This window comes from Crocodylus siamensis, chromosome 2 (genome assembly GCF_052110815.1).
Source record: "Crocodylus siamensis isolate JL-2025a chromosome 2, ASM5211081v1, whole genome shotgun sequence".
Classification (NCBI taxonomy): domain Eukaryota; kingdom Metazoa; phylum Chordata; order Crocodylia; family Crocodylidae; genus Crocodylus; species Crocodylus siamensis.
In genome coordinates, this window is record NC_143396.1 from 238,231,620 (window position 1) to 238,255,672 (window position 24,053).

General features: G+C 44.1%; 1 protein-coding gene and 1 long non-coding RNA gene across 10 annotated transcripts in view; one reads left to right on the forward strand and one right to left on the reverse strand.

Annotated features, from left to right (window-relative positions):
* Nucleotides 1-6,008: 6,008 nt before the first annotated feature.
* On the reverse strand, nt 6,009-21,874 carry LOC149871938 (uncharacterized). 6 transcript variants are annotated; one of them, XR_016440325.1, is made up of 4 exons: nt 20,559-20,696; nt 18,869-18,948; nt 10,846-13,866; nt 6,009-10,100 (listed from the first exon to the last, which is right to left on the reverse strand). It is a non-coding gene; the product is annotated as an uncharacterized LOC149871938 (long non-coding RNA). The 6 variants fall into 6 exon arrangements; XR_016440330.1 differs by having other exon boundaries at nt 10,846-13,009; nt 13,615-13,866; nt 18,869-20,690; XR_016440326.1 differs by lacking the exons at nt 18,869-18,948; nt 20,559-20,696 and adding an exon at nt 21,704-21,874.
* The window catches only part of MEIS2 (Meis homeobox 2), a 214,264-nt gene continuing 211,145 nt past the window's right edge, over nt 20,935-24,053 (forward strand). The window contains exons 1-3 of one of the 4 annotated variants that reach the window (XM_090033513.1): nt 20,935-21,678; nt 21,881-22,119; nt 22,626-22,858. In XM_090033513.1, the coding sequence (XP_089889639.1) occupies nt 22,111-22,119; nt 22,626-22,858 (242 nt within the window). In that variant the 5' untranslated portion in view covers nt 20,935-21,678; nt 21,881-22,110. The remainder of the gene's footprint in view (nt 21,679-21,880; nt 22,120-22,625; nt 22,859-24,053) is intronic. The other 3 variants (XM_090033515.1, XM_090033512.1, XM_090033514.1) reach the window with 3 other exon arrangements.

Consider the following 24,053-nt stretch of genomic DNA (forward strand, 5'->3'; position numbering starts at 1 on the left):
CAAAGAGTTTATACAGCAGGCATTTAGCTCTGCTTTCTCCAGTAGATGTCACTTGCAGTACATAATAATTCACATAAAGAAGTCAAGACGCGGAGATATACTGTATTCCTGGAAATATACAAGCCAAAAAAGGCATTTTGGTGCCCTATGCATATTGAAAGTTTGTTATGTGTTGTTTTTTTTTAATAAATGGGACTTAAATAACAAAAGGTAAAGGGGTTTTCCTACCAACAGATCTAGTAAAGATAATGCCTGAATCTCCTGTAATGTGAAGCAGTAGGAGATAAATGTAGTCATTGACACATGTGAAGTCTAGGTCACACATTGTCTAATAATAGTATTGACAACTAGAATTTGGCAATTACTAGATTTAATCTAAGGAGAAAATATATTATAAATTTACTTTTATTTCAAATACATTTATCAGTAGAGATTAAATGTGGTGGCAAACAGTGACATGGTACGTATTCCTTAAAAAAGCAAAAGTGTCAAGAGTGAGTTTTTCCTTGTAAATAAGTGAAGATATGAGGGTAAAGTGTGTATTTAAGGCAAACTTCCCTGTCCACGGTGAGGTCAGGCCATGACCAATCACTGCAGGAACTCGAGAGCCGGGAGATCTGATTGGAATCTCTACTCATTTACACTGTATAATGATATAACTTCATTGTCTTCAGTAGGGTCACTACTGATTTACAATGGTGAAAAAGAAAAGAAAAACAGGACAACAGGGCCTCAAGCATGTGTGATACCTTCAGGACCTCCAGGTGAGTGCTGCTCCTGTGTCACTTTTTTAAAAAAGTGTAATATTTACTGCTCATATGGTAACTCTGCTTCCTAAAACTTTATCAAGAGGTTTTTTTGATGGTTGCTTAGCTCATGGTCTTTCTTGCTAACAGATCACAAGGATTCTGGGTTTTCCTCTTTGCAAAGAGATTAAGGGCCTTTGCCTGTTGTTCACCTCATCAGGGGACAAACACACTCTGTCTTACAATTAAGCTACAGAACAGTTGGGGTTTGTCTTCAAAACTGAGCTCCACTCATTTTTCCACCTCACTCCCTTGGCCACCTCATTAAAATGATAGTCAAGGAATATCTAGCCAGTCTCAGTCTTATAATATTACCAATTGATGATTAAGGACACTTCATAGAATCATAGAAGTAGGGTCAGAAGGGACCTTGTAGATCTTCAAGTCCGACCCCCCGCCTGGACAGGAGAAAAACCAGGCTCAAATGACTCCAGCCAGGTAGGCATCAAGCCTCCTCTTAAAGACCCCCAGGGTAGCAGCCAGCACCACTTCCCTTGGAAGTTGGTTCCAGCTCCTAGCCGCCCTAACTGTGAAGTAGTTCTTGCGGATGTCTAATCTAAACCTACCCTCCAACAACTTGTGGCTGTTATTCCTTGTTATGCCAGGGGGCGCTAGGGGAAACAAGGTCTCTCCCAAACCCTTCTGGTCCCCCCTAGTGAGTTTATAGATGGTCACCAGGTTCCCCCTTAGCCTTCTCTTGTGAAGGCTGAACAGGTTCATGTCCCGCAGTCTCTCATTGTAGGGTCTGCCCTGTAGTCCCCGGATCATGCAGGTGGCCCTCCTCTGGACCCTCTCAATGTTGTCCACATCCCTCCTGAAGTGCGACGCACAGAACTGGATGCAGTACTCCAGCTGTGGCCTCACTAGTGTCACATAGAGGGGGAGGATCACCTCCTTGGGCCTGCTTGAGATGCATCTGTGGATACACAGCCAGGTCCAGTTAGCCCTGCCAACCGTAACCTCGCATTGTCGGCTCATGTTCATCTTGGAGTCAATGATGACTCCAAGATCCCTTTCTGCCTCCATGCTCTCAAGAAGGGAGTTTCCCATCTTATAAGTTTGCTCCTGGTTACTACTGCCCAGGTGCAGCACCCTGCACTTGTCAGTATTGAAATGCATCCTGTTTTTCTTAGCCCACCCCTGTAGCCTATTCAGATCTTGCTGCAGTCTTTCCCTCCCTACTAGCATGCTCACCTCACCCCATATTTTGGTATCATCGGTGAATTTAAACAGGTTGCTTTTCACCCCATCTTCCAAATTGCTGATAAAGAAATTGAACAGCGCAGGCCCAAGGACCAAGCCCTGGGAGACTCCACTGCCCACTTCTCCCCAGGTCGAATATGACCCACTCACCACCACCCTCTGAGTACGACCCTTCAACCAATCTGCAATCCATCTGACTGTGTAGGCATCAGTGCCACAGTCACATAGTTTTTTAATGAGGATGGGGTGGGAGACAGTGTCAAAAGCCTTGCTGAAGTCCAGAAAGACTACATCCACGGCAACACCTGCATCCAATGCTTTTGTGACCTGATCATAAAAGGCAATCAGGTTGGCCTGACATGACCTGCCCCTAAAGAAAACATGCTGGTTGCCCTTGAGCATCATCCCTGAGGCCGGCCCACCACAAACGTGCTTCATGATGATCTTCTCAAAGAGTTTCCCTAGGATTGAGGTAAGACTGACTGGCCTATAGTTGCTCGGGTCCTCCCTCCTCCCTTTTTTAAAGATGGGGACCACATTGGCTATCTTCCAATCATCTGGCACCTGGCCCGAGCACCACGAGCACTTGTAAAGCCGTGCCAAGTGCCCTGCAATAACCCCTGCTAGCTCCCTCAATATTTAACTTACTCCCTATTTTTTTTCCTGACCGATGCCTCTCAGGCAAGTTCATACATGGTCTATGGGCACAAGGCCTTCTGAAGCAACCATTTTTACTGGAAATAGCTGGAGCTACTCTAAATAGGCCAGTGAAGAGAAGAAAGGAGAACATGTGTTGTTCCCCTTCTTCCTTTTTTTCTAATTCCCTCCACACACAAGAAAAACCACTCAGGGCATGTCTACACAAGACGCTAAATGTGCAGTATACTAAATCTACTGTGATTTACTGCAGCAGGCAAAAACTATGCTAATACACTAAAGATCAGTAGAATAAGTCTACTGTGTAGTAACAGCACAAAAAAGCATGCCCAGTACTGCCAAGTATGGCACATGTAGTACCTGTTATTACATGTACTAACATAAAGAGCCATAGTTACAGCTCATTAATGAACATGTGGACATGCCCCCAGGGAAGCAGTGGAGGAGAACATCCCCACCCCAAAGTAAGTAAATACTACAGGGGCCTGGATATTAAACCATATAGTGCACTGTTTCCCCAAAAACCTGAAACATTTGAATTAAACATTGCCCAGCCAGGCAGCTCAAGGAAACAGAGAAAAACACTTTTCTTAATCCCCCCAAAAAAGCTGGCATAGTGTATGGAAGAGAAAACTCTTCATTCCCCGCCTCAAAAGAAAATCAATTGGAAAGACATCAGTAGCCAGTTACTGAGACCCTGACCCTCAGCTGTGAATTATCTGCTTTCTCCTGTGGGCCCAGTTATATTACACTCCAAAATGAAATGAGATATCTGATTTCTATTCACCTCCTCACATATACACACATCACACCCATTCCCACCTTGAGTTAGAAATCATGAATATAAATCTAGGCAGTATTCCTAAACTGAGACCTTCCCCTCTATTTTGGTTATCATACAACATAAGGTTTGAGGCAGAGAAGTACTAATATGAGCATACTCTTTGTTTCCTGTCACATGTCAGAAGTCAGGCTCAAAAAAATTATCACCTATCACATAGCAGAGGTCAATATCCACTATGGCTGTGCAAAGCTTCAGTAGCTGGTTTGATTCCTCAGTGGGCAGCTGGGGCTAGCCTCCCAGAGCACAGCCTGGCCCAGCCCGCACCATGCAGATATGGGGGCACATACCGGCTCCCATGCCGTCCTGGACAGGTGGTAAGAGCTGCCAGAGGAGCCACCAGAAGAGCAGCTCCCAGACCGACAGTGTATGGCAGTGTGCAGTAGCAGGACCCCCCCCTCCCTGAGTTCCGTGCCCACCCTCAGACCCTGGCTGAGCAGCTTGTCCTGGCCCCAGCCCCTCCCTCACTGTGGGGGCATTGATCTGCCTCCTCCCCACACCCCTTGCATCCACCCGCCACAACAGACTTACCAGCTGGAGGCAGCTGTGTCCAGCATTGTCTGCCTGTATAGTCTATGGCCAAATCTCTGAATCGGCGCCAAATCTCCAAATCTGAATCAGCCAAATCGAATCGGGACAGTGATTCAAATCACCAAATCAAATCTCTGTCCCTCCAAATCAGCCAAATCGAAATCTAAAGCAAATATTTGTTGCTTTGCACAGGCCTAGTATCCCCTGACTCCAAAAGCCATGAGTCCTGTTGAGGAGCAGTTTGTTAGGCATACTGGGAATTTCAAAGGGAACAGAGAGTGAAGGGTATTTGGGAAGGAGACGGCTAAGATTTTCCAGTTAAATTGTTTTAATTTGATGGCCCACTAAAATGCTCCTAGCTTTGCTACTCTTATATAGTGAATTATTTACAAAACTCTTCTGGTTTCCCTCTATTTATTTCATGAATAAGGAATTATTCTGAAAAGAAAAAACACTAATCCGTCCACACCTTGAACATACACTAAATAGAAAAGACGGTAAAAAGTTCCTAAGCTTCCATACAGTGAAATAAAACAAGAGTCCTAGTCTTTTTCCCGTGAAATGAAGATTGGTCTGTAGTACCAATGACCTATTTTCCCTGGTAATGCAATAGCTGCTCTGAGTTCAGCACACCAGAAGAAAGAACAAATGTCTTCTGAGCAGCACTTGGATACCATGGTGATGAGTACAGTGTAAGCACCTAAATGGACTGGAAAAGTTTTCAATGTGTTTTTACTTTACTTTTATGCGTACCTATAGAGAATTGCCACCAATGTCTACCCTAAAGAGCTAGTAACTTTCCAATTTGGGACCATAAAGACTGTGTGATTTACTCAATGTGACAAGGAGTTGCAGGAAAAATATAGGATTATTTAATCTGAAGTTTCTGAAGATTTGAGAAAAAAAGAGTTAGGAGATGCTTTATCCAGGGAATTGTAATATTATTATTAATAATACTATGCATGTATAAAACTCATTTCATCTGTAGCTCTCATATTGTTCTCAAAAATGAATGAAATAGGACTTTTAACACTTTATGAAAAGCATAGTATGGACCTCATTGGTTTATACGCGTGGTTGAGAGATGGTTTAAATGTCTTGCCCCTCTCTCATTCCAAACTCCCTTCCTCTAGCAAGGCACTGACAGACGAGAAGTCGAATCCACCCCTCCTGATTTCCAGCCCTCTGCTGCAGCCAAGCCACTAGGTTATATTCTTTCCATTCACTCAATCAGATGAAGGCTTCATTTCTTTCCCAAGAGATTCTTAAAGTGGGAAGAAATGGCCTTAAGGAGAAATTCTGACATTTTGAATCTTTAAGAGACTGTTTTTAATGTATCTATTGTTTCTTCACACTGCAGAATTCACAAATATAAGGACATTATTGCAGAATCCATTTTGAATTTTACACATGGAGCATACCATTCTCTTTTGGTATTGTGATGAGAGAAGAGGCATATCAGCTTCTGACAGGTTCATCTTGGGGATTGGGGAGGACATGAGGTTATCCCTTTCCGAAGTTATTCGACATCTGGGTTTCCCCTTCAACAATGTTTTGACATGAGATAATTGCTAGCTTCATTCATGTGAGTGGATAAGTTTAAACACAGCACTGCAAGAAGTCATGTGGCTCTCTTTCTTAAAGGACCAAAGTACCCTATACCACTTCCAAATTGATGTTATTGCTTGCTTTTGCAGTAATATATATATAGATATAGATATATGTAACTTCACTTGACCTATTATATATCCCTTCATCAAACACTCCGGAGAATAGGGAAATAACAGTGAAGGCAGGGAACACTGAAGAAAGAGAACCAGCTAATATATAACAGTTTGTGTTTGGTAATCAAAGTATAATAAACACTTAGAAAAAAACAAATGCATTGGAGTAATTTTTAAATGAGAGCCTTATTTTTGGCAGTTTTTCCTTTTAGTTCTGTACACTCATCAGCATTTTGAACTATTCTATTTCAAATAGCCACAAAGCTCACAAATGAGACAGCAGATCCAATACTTTATTGATGCTTACAGCAGGATAAAATGAAAAAGCTCTGATTTAAATGGTTAGGCTGGCCATCTTTCAAGCTATCATTCTTTCAAATCCCTGTACTCCAGCAATTTGCCTGGAGACTTGCAACTCATCTGACTCCCACTTCAGAGAACAAAATTCCCTGAAACAAGTGGATAATCTCCACTGGCTATGATTTTATGATAGTGCTTTGATTAGCAGGTGAACTTTCTACTGAAGTCATGTGAAGTAAGTAATTATTTCATTTTACAATATTGCTGTTCAGGTATTATTGAAAATTGAATTTTTAGCATACTCAGCAAAACAATACAAGACATGGGATAGGCAAAGGAAACTATAGTACTGACTTGAAAAAAATTTAAAAAGTGGTGTCTGGTCACTTTATACATGGCAGGTCTCCAAGTACATGCTGAATTGCAAAAATATAGCACATACAAAAAGAATATTTATGTGTCCTTCACTACATGCACAGAATTTTTTTCTGTCACACAAACTGTAACCACAATTTACAAGTATATGCACAATCAAATTGCTATTGATTTAGCAATGCATTTCTTTGATGTCCCTTGCCTTAACCTCATTTATAAAGCTGTTTTGCATTATTTCAAACTGTCAATGATTTGTGACTCATGAATATTCAAATCTAATTTGCACTTACCTTTTTTTGCATGCATGCTTACTTGTTATGTGTCTCTACATTTACTCTTTTGTTTTGAATTTATTTTTAGACTGTGTTAAGTATATTCAACTTTTAAAGTAATACTATCTATTTAAACACAAGAGGCCTGATCTCCCCAAAATAATTTTGAATCAATCTAACACCAGTAACTTTTTTGCAGTGTACTGATTTATATAAAAGAAGAGAATTAAGCCCAAGAACTGTCTTCCTGTCTTTTTCCCTGTCCCCCACTTTACATTGATCAAATCGGTACTTTTACTAAATGTTTCCATGCAATAGCAGTAATTACTATTAATTTTTTTACCAAAGGAGTCCTGAAAAAAAATCCCTTTATCCTAGCACCTTCAAATTCTAGGGCAGTGTAGGATTACACTTGCCTGGAGAATGCAAGACTTGGACCCAATGTTACTCACTGATAGCAAAGTATTCTGCTACACAGTACAACAAACATAATTTTTCCTTTGTTTGTAATTGTGCTACACTCAACAAAGAATTTCACAACTTCAGGAATACCAATACAGAAAGATAGTGTTTCCCATGAAAATAAAATAATAAATGCAGACATGAACTCCACATTGCAATATGGGTCCAAAATTACATTCTTTGTACACTCATAAATCTCACTAAAGTCAATAGGAATTTTAGATGCACAGGGGATCCAGGACCAATAGCTTCATATCTGCTTTTCCATTTGTGCTGGATTATGTAAGCAATGTAATGGTTCCCATGAACACTAAAAATCTCTTTAGATGTTTATTTCTGAAATAAACAGTTATCCTGAACTTATTGACTGAAGACAGCACCTTATTCATGACTAAAATTTGGAAATAACAGTAAGAAACGTCTGCCTCTTGACTAAATAATATTCTTCTTACTCCTAAAAAAATGGCCTACCAAAAACAGAGTGACTGTGGGGTTATGTCAGACCAAGAAAAGAAAACTGGGACAATTACCCTCATGATAATGGGACCTTTATTAAAAAAAAGTTTTAAAAATGTAATTAAACCATTGTAATAAAAATAGAGCCAGTTTCAGATTGCAAAAACTATAATTGCAAACAGTTGTTCAGTTTTCAAAGTGCTTTTTGATTTGATCATATTTCTGCTCCTTTTTACACAGGATTTGCGGACGTTTGAGGGAACCAGCTTTTATTTATAAAAATGTTACAACTATATAAATGGGTCTTTTTTCTCCGTTTGATCCTGCTCCTATTGACCTAAATGGAAGCAGGATCATGCCCTATATGAATACTTATACTTACTTGTAAGCAAAAAAACACATACCCAGGCAAAAAGATTTTTTAGTCACTTGTGTTATTTGTTAGCTTCTTATTTTAAAAAAATCAGCCAACCTATTGGAGGACAGAACTAATACTAGACACATGATAAAGTGCAAAAAGAATGCATGAACGTGCTGTAAACAACCCATAGACTGAAACCTGTTTATTGAAAGTGTTCTTGAAGTGGTGAATACTTGCAAATAAAAAATACAAGAATAAGGATTCATTGTAGGGCCCAAACCCTTGACTGGGGCTCTCCAGGTGATACTATAACATGCATACAAAATAAGAAGTGGTCTGTGAATAGAAAATAGGACTACATACGTAAATGTATTCACAATAAATAATACCATCAGTTCTTCCTCCAACAGAAAAATGCTTTGAAAACATTTATTTTTAACTTTGTTTACTAATTACATAAATACAATGTTGTGGAGTATTTAATGTTAACTAACTATAAATATATTCCTTTTTGGTATATTTATAGCTTAATATTTTTTTCCAGCAGAGCTAGGATCATGCGACTAAATGGCATGTCTCAGCTGTTGTGAAGTACAAGGTAAAGCCATGTGCCCTCAAACACCCAAGAAATAGTATTATCCAGTATGACACATGCCTAGATATGTCTTATTGTGATCATAATACGGCCTCAAGGTAAAACTACAGGACAAACACTTCTTACGCTTTTTCATTGGTATTTATATTTATCTCCTCTAAAGAACAGCTTGTATTAGAGCTTTTTATGCGACCAATCAATAGAACTATTAGTGACAGTTTATAATTGCATATGAGGTAATGATATGTGTTTATACTTGTTTTATATGAAACATATTAGTACTTTGTTGTTTAATCATATTTCATCAGTATTCATCAGTTAAAAAAAACAGTATTTCGGGAGGTGAAAAACAGTTTTAAACAGTAGTCTGTGCAATGTACTTCAGAACCTGAGAGATCCTGTTGCAAAAGTGTCATAAAAATATGAGAAATATTGAAAGCATTATTAAGGGCCTTATCTTTTGAGGTGCTGGGGAATTCCTCAAGATGCTGCATGGTCAATTTAATCAGTGGGAGCTGGGAGGGCTCAGCACTTTGGAGAATGTGCTCAGACTACTGAAGGATCAGGTAAAAGGAAGCCTACCCTGGATTCCTCATTGAGGCAAAAGGAGTATTTAAAACAAAGAGACTTTTGCCCTAGGTTTGAACCCCAGAATACTGAAGCTTTTCAATATGTATCACAAGATTTTCTGAAGAGATGCAAAACTTGGAGACAGATTATCATTGCAAGTATCCTGCTGTTTAGTAGTTGAGTTTTCAGACAGCTCTACAGAGGATGTACAGGATTAGTAGAAGTCAGCCCCTTGTTCCTTTACCTTGTGCATGAAAATGATTACAAACATCATTATAATAGCATAATCTGTGACTCGGTTGAAGTCAAGCAGAAGCCTGGGCAGGATTGTACACTAACTCATTCAGATAAGCATAGGCTACAGCCTACTTTTCCAGAATCCATTCATAGCATTTGATGAAGTAGGCTGTAGTCTGCAAAAGTTCTAGCCTCTCTGAACAAGTTAGTCTTAAGGGTGCCACCCTACCCTGCCTTCTGCCTAATCTCAGACTCACAGGGTTATCTCTCTCTCTGTGCCTCTTAAGTTGGTGAAGTTACACCACAGATGTGTTTTACCCTTTGAGTTTCATCTGGTGTCTGGAGGTAGAGGAAGCTGGTAAGTGGAAGTTCAGTGTAATGTCCAGGCACTGCAAACATGATTGTTTGCTCTGAAGTGCAAAGTGGCTTCATTCTCTGTCCCTGGTCTTTGACATCATCACAGCTTTTTTTGGGGGGGGGGGCGTTCTATGTATATATTTATTTGTTTACTATTTAAAATGTACAGTTTTGGTATAATACATAGTGATTACAGCTACCTAGACTTTCTTTGTCTGAAATTGCTGGTGAATGTGGTGATGTCCTGAGATTTCTTGTCTCATGCCATTCCTCTTCATCCATCTTATGGTGGTCATTTTGTAGCAAGGCTATCCTTTACCCTGTGATGTTATTTTGGACCATCTTGCTGAAACCTGCCAAAATCCAAGTAGGAAAATAAGATTTAAAAAAATAATAATGAACACTAGACAAAAAATAAATATAGATTTTTCTTTCACAAAGTAATATGAAATTATTTTCCCCAGATATTTCCCAGAACATGTTGTTCATTGTTCTACATTTGTGGGTAATTAATTACAGGGGAAGCGGGGGGGGGGGGGGGGGGGGGGGGGGAAGGAGCCAGATAGGTCACACTAGGCATGTGTGAAAAAGAAATTTGCAGTGGTGGACAGCCAAGAAATGTTTTCAATATGCATTACAATAAATGTTAAGAGAGGAGTATAAAAGAGACCAGGCTAATGAATCTGTAAGGTGATTCTCACCTGGCTCATCCACTGTTGGGTGGGTAGGGTTTCAGGTTTCCTTTATTTAATTTTGTGGGTTTTTTTCTGATAACTGTTAGAAAGGTGTTCAGAAACAACTTGAATTTTTTCATTATGTCATTCTTTTGTGGCTCCGACCATGCATGATGAGGAATGAGACTAACCATATCTCCGGGTTTAGTAGAATTTTAAAAAAATGCCCCCATTCTGACCTACCATTGCTTGGGGCAGGGATGCTGCACCCAAAGGTTATGTCAGGGGCTAAGAATCTGCTCCCATTTGTACTAAACCTCTGGGGCAAATATTTACAATAAGTTGTTGGAAGACTTTCTAAGATTGGCAAGCCACCCTGCCCTTGGCTAATGAGTCTGCCCAGGAGAATATCAAGTGCAATTACCTTTCAGGGAATAACAATACACCAGTGAACCATGGACCCTGTAGAGGGAAACGAAACACACAGTCTAGGTAGAAAAAGCTATGAATCAGTATTAATTATCCAATAGAGGGAACAGGGTTGCAATAACTCTCAGTCCCTGACTCACACCAATAGATCATAGCAAGTGTGAGCTACTTATAGGAAACTATTTGCAAAGTTCAACCCTCCCATACCCCCTGAACACACGGGTTTCACAGCTTTTGTTTATTTTGTGCTAGTAATGAATGTAGTTGAGGTGCAGTTTCTTTCTCTATCATTTGCAATTGATGGGGCAAGTTTCCCCACACTTAGGTGATCTGGAAGGGGTGATAATAAAACAGGCCAGGCCAGTGGCAATAAGAATTCAGTTAATGTCAGTGGGGTAGTTAATCTACTGCAAAGGTTAATTCAAGGTTTTCCGTGTGCATTCACTGAAGACTGCGTGCTTCCCTCAGACATGATTCAGAAGTGGGGCTCACAGGTAATGGGCTACCTTTGGCTTCAGGAAGCTGGGAGAACTTTGCACTGCTCAGTGCCCTAGGAAATGTGCAATGTAGAAGAGGGAAAATATATCCCAGACGTTTTGATCCCATTACATATATGGGGGGGGGCAATATTTTGGCTTCAGTGATTAGAAAACGGTGTGAAAATGCATAGCCCATCCAGACCCGAGTTAGTTCCCAGACTGGTGTGTTTCAAGCAGCCGCTGGAGTCCACTTGAGATGAGCCTGAAAAACAGTAATACTAGTAGGTAGCATCATCCTACAGAGGATCCAGCCTCCCCGCTGGAGCAGGGAACGGGCCAGGTCTGAAGGCGGATCCCTTTGTGCCCAGTGCCAGCCGCAGCCCGTGTGCCCCTGGCCCGGGCCGGCAAGCCTCGCGCAGACCTCGCCGTGCTGAGGGACCTTCTGGAGGCAGGAGCAGCTGCCCGGTGGGGCGCGGGGACCCCCGTGGCCATCTCTGCCAGCGCCTGCGAGGAGGGGAGGCTGAAACGAGGCACACATCTATTGAGTTTGTCAGGGCTCATAAAATGCGAATTGATTATTCAAACAGCCATTGATTATAAAAGAATGCTTACTGCAGCAATGGGAAAGGTTAAAAGGAAATTGACCTTCTGCATACGTGACATAAAGTCATTAGGCAAATGAGATATTCATACAGGGGATAATCAAGGTCGGGCTCGTTTTATTTGCAGCATTAAACTCCGTCTTCGAGGCTCGGCGAGGGGCCAGCGAACTGGCCCCTTGGGAACCAGGGAAACCTCAGGGGCTGGAAGCAAAACGCAGCCGGAGCCGATGCGGTGGCCGGGCCCGATCCCGCGCAGGCGGAAGCAGCGGCCGGAGCCCGGCGCGGGCGCGGGCGCGGGGCAGGAGGCAGCGGAGCCCGCCGCAGGCGCGCGCCGGCCCTGCCCCGGGCCGCCGCCGCCGCCGCCGCTCCCGCTCCCGCTCCCGCCCGCGCGTCTCCTTGTAGCCGAGGCAGAGCTAAAGACGCGGGCGACGCTCGCGGCTCCCGGATAGGAGCGCAACGTGCTGGGCGGGGGGGGGGGGGAATGAGATGTATTTATGCACATATTTATCCCCTCTAATTATAGAAATTAATCCTCTTACTTATGACTAAAAGGTAACGTGGAAGGCGTCCCTTTGATGTTTAACAGCATCATTTGTGGCGAACATTCCAACTGATTAAGGAATAATTGTTGTTAAATGCTTTACAAGTGGAGAGCGTTTAATTGAGAGGCATTCATAATTTTACGGCTTACCACAAAATGAAACGTAATTAAAAACGTAGGAATTCCAACTGATTTTTCCCCCAATTATGTTTATTGTTCGGGCTAATTATTGCACGAGATGGGGGACAATAATCTCCCTTCCCCCAAAAGGCAAGCGCCACAGACCTCTCCCAGACAGTCCCTGGGAGGCTTTCCAGGTACAATCTTGGGAGGGCTTTTTCCACCCCCTTCTCCCCCCCCTCCCCGCCACCCCCAATTATAATTAAATGTTTCAGCCCTTTCTTCTCTCCTCTCTGCAACACCTTGGGATGTGAGAAAAAGTGATGGCAGCTCTCTTCCCCCAGCCCTTGAAGTAATTGTAGAAGGGCTGATGAATTTCTTGGAGAAACACTTGCCACACACTGCGGAAACCATCTCCTGGCAGGATTTTACAAACCAAAGTAAACAAAGCACCCCAGGGGCGAGGCCCCCCCTTCGCGCTGCTTACTTCTCAATTTACTTCGGAGGGGATCTCACACACTCACACACACACACACCGCATCGACACCACGGATCCCAATTGCCATTTTGCAAATATTCCCCACAAACACAGGCAGGTACAGAGAAGGTGTTCAAAGGGCATTTAAAAAAAGACGACCTGGAGCAAGCTCTGCTCTCCTCCCTGATCTCAGCCCTCTCCTCCTGATCTCTTTGAACACACGACCCCCCTCCAAGAAAACCCGGGCTATCTCGGAAACGCCCTTTAAAAGAGCAGTTTCTCTGGGGGGGGGACGGAATAAAGTTACTTCGCTAATTCGCCTGTGTATTTAGCCTACAGAGCTTAGCAAGGGCATGGGTTTCTTCTATTTTGATTAAGCTCCCGGAAAAAAGTGAAGAAAGGTAACTAAATTAGCTGGGACCACGTTCACGCACACACACAAAGAAAGCTTTTACTTTTAAAGCAAGCGATCGGGTCTGATATGCCCTTGTTAAGGAAGGGGGGGCAGAGAAAGAGAATTAAAACTGTCAATACTGCTTCTAACCTGCGTTTTTCATTTGAGTCCCAGAGCCGCGAAGGGGGTTGAGATACGCAGCACGTCTATTTATTGCTCCTTTTGTTTCCTCTTTGCGACTCTGATCCAAACAGCCCTGTTCAGTTCCTTTTTCCTCGGCTGTGTGGTTTGGTTTTTTTTCAGACCTCACAGGTGTGTTTGGGCTCGTCTGGGTCTCTGCTGCTCAGAGCTCCCCAGCTTTCCTGCAGGGTTTAGTTTTCGTGTGGCACCGGGGTTCAAAATCTGTTGGGAAAATGTGGGGCGGAGGTGAGAGTGACCGGGGGGAGACCTCCTTTTTGCAAGTTAGAAATAGCCCAGGACTGGTAAAGCGAGGTGGAAAATGGACTTAATGGAGCAGCGTCTGTTTTTTTTTTTTTTTTTTTTGCTGCAGCAAAGAGCCCTGAATCCTTTGATTAAACTGACATAGATTTTCTAGAGATGGGAAAAGGAGGGAGAAACTGGGGTGGGCATTCTATGTAAATGAGCAAATCCGAAATGTATTACAAATCCACTGTAATAAACCTGACAGTTTTGACAGTATTGACAACATAAATATATGTTGGAACACAGCACTTTGAGACACTTAACCGATGAAGCAATAAAAAGATTCGACTACAATATTTCAAATAATCGACATTGATGTTTTGATACATCATTTTTATACCTCGAATCGATCTATCACTCTGTGACCGGTCAATTTTAAGTAAAACTCTGCTGCAATTATTTACGCTATTGCCAATGACGACCTAATAACTGTTTTCAATTAATTACAGCAAAACTAAGCATTCTGAGGACTAACTGGCCGTATATTGTATTGCACGCTCTCCTGCGTTTCTTGCATGGAGAACAAACACATATATGTATATTGCATTCTCTTTGTTGGATCAAAAAGAAAGAGGTACAAAGGGGAGCGGAGTGGGGTGGAAAGAAAACTCTCTCTTTTGGCAATCCACCGCGGGCGCCCATCGTGCCAACTTCAAAAAAAAAAAAAGAAAGAAAGAAAGAAAAAGAAAAGGCGCCCCTCCCCTTATATTTCCAGGAAACCCGTTGTATTATTTTGTCAGCTCTTGCCCCAGCCATGAACACCCCCAGCTGTAGGTGCATCTATTGGAAAGTTGAGCTCTGCACCCACTTGAGACAATGGAGCGAGCAGGAGAAGTGGCGCTTCTACCCCGTGCGGGTGCTTATGCCAGTGTCTGAGTCGTTTCCAAAGGGTTTGGCTCCTTGGTTTTTGAGAACCCCAGTATTATATGGGAGCTTCCCCCCCTCCCTCAAGCCACCCACCCTCTGGAGCGGCAGAGGACAAAAGTGACTATTGTAAGCAAGAGGAGGAAGCTCTCGGGCTCTGCAATGTTGCTGCAAATCGATGCTGTTTCCCATTCTTTTCTCCCCCCACCCCCTTCACATCCCCGGTTTCCCCTTTGCGAGGCTGCCACGTCGGAAGGGGTGTATTTGGGGGCAGATGTGCGGCTGGCACCACCTGTCTCGCTAGGCAGAGCGGCGCTGCCCGCCGGAGGGGCACTGCAGGGACTCCCCGCCCGGCGGCGGAGGCGCGGGGCCGGGCTGCTCCCCTGTCCCCTCGGCGCTTGTCCGTGTGCGGTTGCAGAGTCCCCGGTTCCGCCCGTGCTGGACGTCTCCTCTCGTCCTGCCACCGCTCGCCTTTCGCTGGGGAAAGAAGCTGGCTGCAAAGGGGAGAGGGGTCCCAGGCCCGGCCCCCGCCCCCGCCCGGGGCCCGGAGCCCCGGGAGGCTGGCGGCCGCGGGGGCGCACGGGTGTCCCCGAGCTGCTCACAGCGGCTCCGGAGCAACCTTGGGGGGACTGGGGAAAAGCGCGTTTCTGGAAGTGTTGGAGTCCCGCCAGATAGCGCTAGAGGGCTGTTTATTGAATCGCTCCTTTTCTTCTGTGGGATCTTTACAGAATAAACAGGAGAGATAAAGAATGGAGGGGGGGGGGAAGCGGGGGGCGCGTGGGATCCACCCCAGCAGGGCTTTTTTAAATCTGCGGAGTTTGTTGCAAGACTAATAGGGACTTGCAAAGGGATCAAGGGCCGAGATGTCTCTGGGCTCCTTGCCGATCTAAAAAAGAAAGAGGGAAAGAAAAAAAATGGTGGGGGGAGTGAACAGGTAACTAAATGAACCTCCTCCTGATCCAACTTCCAAAGATCCCAGTCACACTGCCGTGGGGGTCAAGAAAAGTTCACAATGATGAGCAACCATTGACTTTCTGGAGTGGAAAGATTCGCCAAAACTAATAGATTGCTGAAAAGCAAAGCACATTATTGGCAAGGGGGGTGAGGGATGAATAGCCAAATGAACCCAGGGATCAGAAAGCCACTGAAAGAAACACCGTTGCAAAAGGAAAGGGGGGGGTATTAGTGACCGCACCTAGAAAGAGGTGCCAGCATTCACAGGTTCAGGGAGCAATTTGTGAGGGAGGGAAATGCAAGTAGAAGAATAAAGCTGAGAGGAGTAAAAACAGATCACAACTCAACCATGAAACCCACTCCCGGTATAGGACACTGTTAAAAGACAGCAAACTACATTTTGGGGGGCAGAAGTGGGGGGTAGGGGTGAGAGGATGAAGGAGATCAAAACATGGAATAGTCCTTCTGATAAAGCCAAGAGTGGCATATTGACATGTCACACTTGGTCTTCTGAAGAGCCTTAAAAAGAAAATTTCCCGTGGATTTTGCGACAAGGTCATGGTTCTCTCCTCACCCTAACGCCCGTCTGAGCAGAATCCTTCCTTTCGTCATTAAACCCGACTTTTCATGCCGCCTATTCCAAGAGAAAATGTAAATACAAAAAAATAATAGCCTAAGGAACCCAAGCTGTTTTGCAGCATCCCTGACCGTCCATCGTAGGGGGTTTTTTGTTTTGTTTTTTGCAAATGTGGACGGCGTGATACCTTTCCGGATACAATAGCATCATCCAGAAATACTTGCACTCAACCCATAAACAAACAAACATTGAATAAAGTTACAAACAAGATTAAGGTTCAAGTTATTTGTCCCTCCAGCAAAGCGTCAATTGTTCTAACAAATGTAGGAGAGCTAAGAGGATTTAAACCACGCGAATTTAATAAGCCAGATCAACAATATGTACTTTTCTACATTGCTAGGGACCCCAAAGTCAATTTAACCAAAAAATCTATTAGACCAGATCACTTCCTATAGGAAAAGAAAAGGTTTTCCAAACGGGCAATGGGGATTTGGGGTAAGCATCCCCAAAACTCCCCCCCCCACAAAAAACCCCTTTTCTTTTGCTATAAAATTATTGTACTGAGCATAACAACAGTGGATCAACACAAACAATGGAATATATTTTTGAAATCTAAAATGTTACCTGTTGTTCAAATCCGCTTTTGTAGGACTGGGGGGGGGGAGAGGGGGGGAGAGGCAGATCTCAAGCCAGCAAAAGGCTAAAATGCCACACTTCAGAAAGGCTGATTGAAAACAGACTCTTAACTTTTAGAGGATTTTCTCTCGCACTCCCTCCAAGTGCTAAGAAGCCGATTTGGGAGTTTGAAGGGAATAGGTTTCAGCGTCCATATTTGTTCTGGTGCACTTGTAAAATGCGATTTGAAGAGGATCTTTAGCCCTCTGATTGTCTTTGTATTGTTTTTCTTGAAACTGATCTTTTGCCCTTAATGAATCCCCACACAGCTGGACAGCTCCTTCTCGGACACTGAGAGCTCTAACCCCAAACTGACCCCAATTTGACACCACAAGATGAAATTTTACCGCCTGTTAAAACCATTTCCAGCCTCGGCAAAAGGAACTGGCTGTTGACGAAGACGCACTTCCATACCGGACACCTAATTTCTCTTTGGACTTCGGGCTGATCTGCAAAAAAGCACATGAATCGCCTCTCTCCCACTTTTCCTGGGAACAGTCTTTGTTGTGATGCGTGTACGAGAAACTGGAAATCAGCCAATTTAATCTCCCTGAATTACTGGGGGTGCGGGGTGTTTTTGGTGGTGTTTAAAAAAAAAAAAGAAAAGAAAAAAAGAAAATCCCACCAAGCTCGAGGGGGAAAATAGAGCTAAAGCTGTAAATTCCCACTCTTTGCTTCTGTTTCTTACAGGCTGAGCTTCCATTGCGCCCTAGTTACCGCTGAGTGTGCCCAGGGTTTCAGAGCGTGGCAATGAAATGGCTAAAATGTAGCTCCTGAAGCTACGGTCCCTGAGGTTCTGGGCTTTAATCCACGGGGATAGTGAGAGGTGGAAAAGGTTCCCTCTCTTTTCAGACCTGTGCACAGGGAAAAAAAGATTCGACCGGAGCAGGAACATCTTTGCACTAAACATAAGACATTTCACTTTCCCTCGATTTAAAAAGCCTGGTGAAAAGTTGGTCCCGGTTCCAGACTGGACCACTCAGTCGGGCTAGCCAACTCCAAGGGCTTTAGTTTCAAGTGAAAAATGTAAAAGGAACAGCGTTTGCTGCTGCAAAAAGCTTTTGCTGTTTTTCTGCAGCTTCATTTGTGTTGCACTCTAACAACTCTGTAGTGCAGAGAACTGAGATCTATGCTAAATACTATAAAATCAACGATGTGGAGGAAAAAAGAAAGATAAGGCAGTGTCGTAAGTAATGCAGCGCCTTCTTATATGTAAATCAAGTGGGGGAGAAACTTCCCTTTTACATGGAAACGGGTAAACTTTCATCACCATACTCCCAGCCTGGGATCTGAACAAATACGTGAAATCTTCAGTGGAACCAGATTACTTTTCTACGGCTATATTACAGTGAAAGCCTCTGCTCGCATTGGTACTGAAGCTGTAAGGAATAAGACAGACATACAGCACAGGCGACATGGCCCTATGTTTATATTGCCTCTGTTAGAAAATAAGTTTATATGCTACAAACATTCAAAATGTGATCTAGAAAGCTGGCTGGATTAGGTGGATCACAGTTAAAAGCTTCTAGGGAAGTTAAGGAATTTGGCATCTTGGGGTGGGGGGAGGAAGGCGTATTTACCGACGGCTAAATAGATACCTTTTAAAACAAATCTGTTAGAAAAGTACAACTGTAAAAGTAGGGAAGAATTTGCATAACCCACTGCTCTGTAGGTCTCCGTGCACCCAAAGGATTAGCCAAGTATTCATTACCATGAATATCTTGAATTGCGTTACCGATTTATACGACAGAGTATAAAATACTGCACAACAAGACTGGCTTTTTCTTTGCGAAATGAATCAACTTAATCACTGCTTGAAAGAGATCTACATACTAAGGGCTTTTTACTCACCTTTTCTTTACAGTCCCGTGAAAGTCAGCCACAGAATATCGGTTGCTCTTAGGGCTAGCTTTAATCTTGGAGGAGATCCTCTAGGAAAAAAACGGGTCTGCTCTTCGGCTTCTGACGATTTTTAAGCAGGGTGCAACTCTGGCTAAAAGTATCTGAGTGACTTTTCTCCATATTGCCCTCATATTTGTAAATACAGTCTGCTCTGCAGGGCTCAACACTATCGGAACACGTAGGAATGCCCACTGGCGTTGTCAGCCCTCCACACTATCTTTCTTTATATGTGAGGGCTGATTTCCCGCAGACATCATTGTTATGATGGCTCATTTAATCAAACTGTTTAATTGCTCCGGTAATCACTATCATCATCACAGGTACTCAATCATTCATCATTTTGGAGGGGTTTATTGACCTCTGGAGCTCATTCCGTATGCCCATTAAAATCTGGCCAAATTTCTATAACTACCCTTTGATTCATTTTTTTCCCAATTTCCAAAAATCTTAATAATAATAAAAAGCCCTAGCTAAATCAAATACTTTTTTTTTTTTTTTTTTTTGCGGTGTATGTTTAAAAGGCATCTATGCATGAGGCCACATTCACAACTGGGTACATAATCATTGATAAATCCCACTATTAACGGGATAGTCTGTTTTAGATTTTATGTGCAGGGGACCGTGAACGAGAAGGGGGGGGAGGCAGGACAAAACTGCAGCAATCGATAGTTTGACCATCGCTCCTCCCCCAAACTTCAAGCATCCCCCATGATTGATGATCACGGGTAGCTTTGGTAATTGACTGCTCTGAGGTAAGGCATGTTTTAGCTCCAGCAAAGTGATTGGGCGAGAGAAACATACCAAAATTAACGTGTGTGTGTGTATGTGTGTGTGTGAGTGTGTGTGTGTGCGCGCGTGTGTGTTTGGAAAAGTTCATCTGGTGCTCAAGGGGGGTGCACAGTCTCACTTAATTTGCTAAATAACCCTACTGTAATTAGCACTACCATTAGAAGGCATTACCGAGTTAATACTTGAGCATACACCCCACAAACACAACGCAGATACATAACAAGCTCCAGAAACAGACCCACATACAGACAGTGCACACGCGAGACCGAGTGATCGCCTCCAAATGAACATGCAAACCAAACCAAACTGCCCAACAGCTGGACTTAGCATACAAAAGAGTGAGCAGGACTTTGTTTCAAAAGGCTGCCAGTCTCATCACACCACTGAAGGGGAATTCCCTCTCTCTCTTTTTCTCCCTCCTTCCCCCCCCTCCCTCCCTCCCCCCACACAACGTGGTTGATAGAAGCGATCACTTAATGAAGAACGATGCCAAATATGGTTTCAACGAGGTGTTCTCTTCATGCCCTGGAAAATTAATTTTTTTTAAAAAAGCACAATGAATTCACACAGGAAAGCATCCGCACTTGGAAAGGCAAGGCTCTGGCAGCGGCGCGGCACTTTGTTAAGGCAAGCTTGCTTCCCAAGGCAGAGCAACTTTAGATCCCCCTGCACATGTTCATGTTCCGTGCCTCTGCCCTCAGCCTTGCACCCCGGTCGCGGCTGCGATCCTAGCTGCACAGTTCAAAACAACACGTTAAGCACAGGCTACGCAACGCAGTGAAAGACAAGCAGGCTTTGGCTGGTAAAAGAAGCTAGCGAAAACCAAACCGGGTCTGGGCTCCTATCGTACTTTTTTCTTCACGCTCTCTGCAGTTTCCCCTCTTCCCCTCCTCTCTCACACATTCTCTCTCTCTCTCTCTTCCTCCTGTGGCTCCCTCTTTCTCACACACGCTCCCTTTCCTATATGGAAAGCGGCGTTGATTTGCTATGGGTATGATCTGTTGTGTGGCTCCCCCCATGCGGAGTTGCAGCAGTCCTGATTGCATACTCTGCATATCATAGGCTTTATGCTCGCTCGCTCGCGCGCTCTCCTCTCCCTCTCCCTCTCCCTCTCCCCTCTCCCTCTATGTGTCTCTGTTGTAGGACTGGCTATGGCCACCACTACTTCCGGGTTCCGTCATTTCATTCTCCCGCCGATCAGCGCTGCAAAACTGAGCCTCTTCTATAAGCCAGCCAGCAGCCAACCTGCCAACACTTACTGACACTCACTCATCTCAGAGAGAGAGAGGGAAAGAGAGAGAGAGGGAGACAAAATACCTACCAGGAAAAAAAAAGGGAGAGGGGGAAGTCCGGGTTTTGCAAACTATTCAATTTTTCTTCGCATCTCCCCACCCCCCCTTCCCAGTACTTAAAAAAACCCTATAGCGATCCTAAAAGGCAAAACCCAAGCGCGGAGTTACTGGAAGAAGAAACCCGGGTTAAAAAGATTCCTCCTCTCTTCTTCATCATCATCAACCATCATTCATTCACTACCTTGACATTCCCTGGCTTTGATTGACAGCTGGAGTGGCAAAAAGCCATGAGACACGACAGTTTGGTTACATGTGGGTTGCTGACGGGCCGATCGTAACCTTCAGTTTGGGGGCTTGACAATTTTTTTTTTTTTTTTTTGCGTAGAGAAAGAAAAAAGGAAAAAGAGAGAGAAAGAGGAAAAAAGGAAAGAGAGAAAGAGAGAGAAAAAAAGAAGAAAAACACAGAAACTCATCGTGGCTCTTGACTGATTTTTTTTATTATTATTATTATTATTTACCTATACTGGAGAATAGGAGAAGTCTCTAAGTGGGTTTCAAAAAAAAAAAAAAAAGAAGAAGGAATCTTCTTCACTCTAAATCACTTTCTTTGCTGGACTGGGATATTAAATATACGACACATCCAGGAGTTTATTGGAGCGCAGACTGATGGCGCAAAGGGTAGGTTTAAATCTCCAACACTTACCTATATATAAATCCTCTCTTAAGAGGGGCCTGTCCGATTTGCTCTCCTCTGTTGCTGATGATGATGGCGGCCAGTATTAAAAAATAGCAGCAAAAATTATTCACTAGCTTTTTGTGTGTGTGTGTCTGTGTGTGCGTGTCTCTCTCTGCGATTGTTCCACGCTTTTTTCCTCTCCAGCTTTTCCCCCAGCAGCGCGATTTCCCTGCTCCTCTCGCTGCTCAGTAGCACGGGTTTCACAGCTTGCTGCTGCTGCTGCTGCTGCCGCTGCCGCTGCCGCTGCTGCCTAGGGAAGCTCTCTATGTGTGCCTATACATATATACGTATGTATGTATGTATATCTGTGCATATCTAGAGCTCTTTGATTTGTCTCTGACTTTGACAAGGACAAGGGGAATTGCTGCTAAATAATGTTTCTGGTAACTTTCAGATTATTTACCCCTTCCCCTCCGCGATTCGCCCCACCTTCTTCTCCTCTATCCTTCCCTGTGCTTAGTTACTTCTTTATTTGCCTCCCAGCCTGTTTGTTTACTCCTTTATTTCGGGTCTTTCCATTCTGATCCAAAGCCACTCCAGTTTCTCCTTCGTTTCCTTCCTTTTTCATCCCAGTTTCCTTGTTAGGGTTTCTTGTTCCTTGATCAGCCTCCCCCCCCCCATCTCTTTTTTTTACTCCTTACCCCTGCTCACACGCTGCCCCCAGCCCCTTGCCACACTCTGCTCTGGATTTATTTCATTTTCTGTCATTCTCCCTCTGTTGTGGCTGTTCCTGGTTTGTTTTGCTCTGTTGTGTCTGTCTGGGGGCTTTACTCTCTTCTGACTTTTGTTGTTGTTGTTGTTTGTTGTTTTTTTTTTATCCTTCTCTCCTTCTCTCTCTTTCCTCCTCTTTCTCTCCTTCTTTCTTCTCCCCTGGCCCCTTTTTTGACAGTACGATGAGCTGCCCCATTACGGCGGGATGGACGGAGTAGGGGTGCCGGCTTCCATGTACGGAGACCCTCACGCCCCCCGGCCGATCCCCCCAGTTCACCACCTGAACCACGGGCCGCCGCTACACGCCAGCCAGCACTATGGAGCCCACGCCCCGCACCCCAATGTCATGCCGGCCAGCATGGGATCCGCTGTCAACGACGCCTTGAAGCGGGACAAGGATGCGATCTACGGGTGAGTACAGCCAGGGCAGCCCGGGCGCCATAGCCTTGCGTGCAGCGTGGGGCGGGAGGCAGGGGAGAAGCAGGGCTCCGGAGCCAGAGAACTGCTCCCTCCCGGTGGGGATGAGGGCTGCCGGGGGGCAGGAGGGCACTGGGGACGCCTAGTCTAAACTCTCCCGCAGAAAAGAAAAGAAAAGAAAAAAAGGAGCCCTTCATTAGGCACAACTAAGAAAGCTTTCAGGAGATTTACATGCACAGAGTCCTGGATCACTGATCTGGAGGAAGGCGTGTAACGTACCCCTTGCTGTTACTGTTATTTTGAATCCAAGTAACATTGTAGGCCGATTCTGCAGGGGAGACATCAGCACCCCTAAAACATGAGCAGCAGGAAAATGCACCCCTCCAATTGAATTTTTTTTTAAATTTATTTTTTATTGATTGTTTCTCTCCCCTCGCATAGGCACAAGTTAGGAGTTGAGGCAGAGGCGGGTTGCTGGCAGTGCCCTGGGTTTGAGCTGAAGCAGTGCTGGGGTGCACCAGGGTGCTAGAAGGACCCTGTCAATGAAGAGGTCTCCAGATCTGGGGAGACCCAGCGATGATAAAGGGGGTTCCCTTTTTTTGCAAAGGGAAAAAATAGGAGGAGGGAGCTGAGGTTTTCATTTAGGAAAGAAAGAAAACAAAACTCCAGGCTGTACCAGCGCAGTGCTTGGGGGAATGACACCGATTCTCTTCAGTGCACTTCGGTGGGAAATTGTAAATTACTCTAAAAAGAGATAGTCACCTCCCTGACATAGTGAGGCCCCTGACTGGAGACACAAACAGGGAGAACAGACAACCGCACACATGCTACTTAACACAGATTCCCCCCCCCCCGACTGCTCCAACTATGGGAAAATATTTCTAGAAGTGTTTTGCCCCCAGCTCACTCATCTAGACAGCTGGTATTTTACTTGGGTAGGCTTCCTAAGCCAGGAAACTTCACCACATTTTTGGTAGCAGTCTCCTTGAAAAAAAAAAGAAGGAGAAAATATGAAGCAGTGTAAAGAGCTTGAGGACCAGCTTTTCTCATTTCAGGTTACAGCTTATAGGGAGGATTTTTCCTATTATTTTCAACTGTGGTTAAAAGTGTGAGAGATTCCCAGCTGAGCGACTGTAAGTGTGCGTGTGTGTGTTGTGCTGCGTGCAGGGTGGAGGGCAGTTTGTGTCCC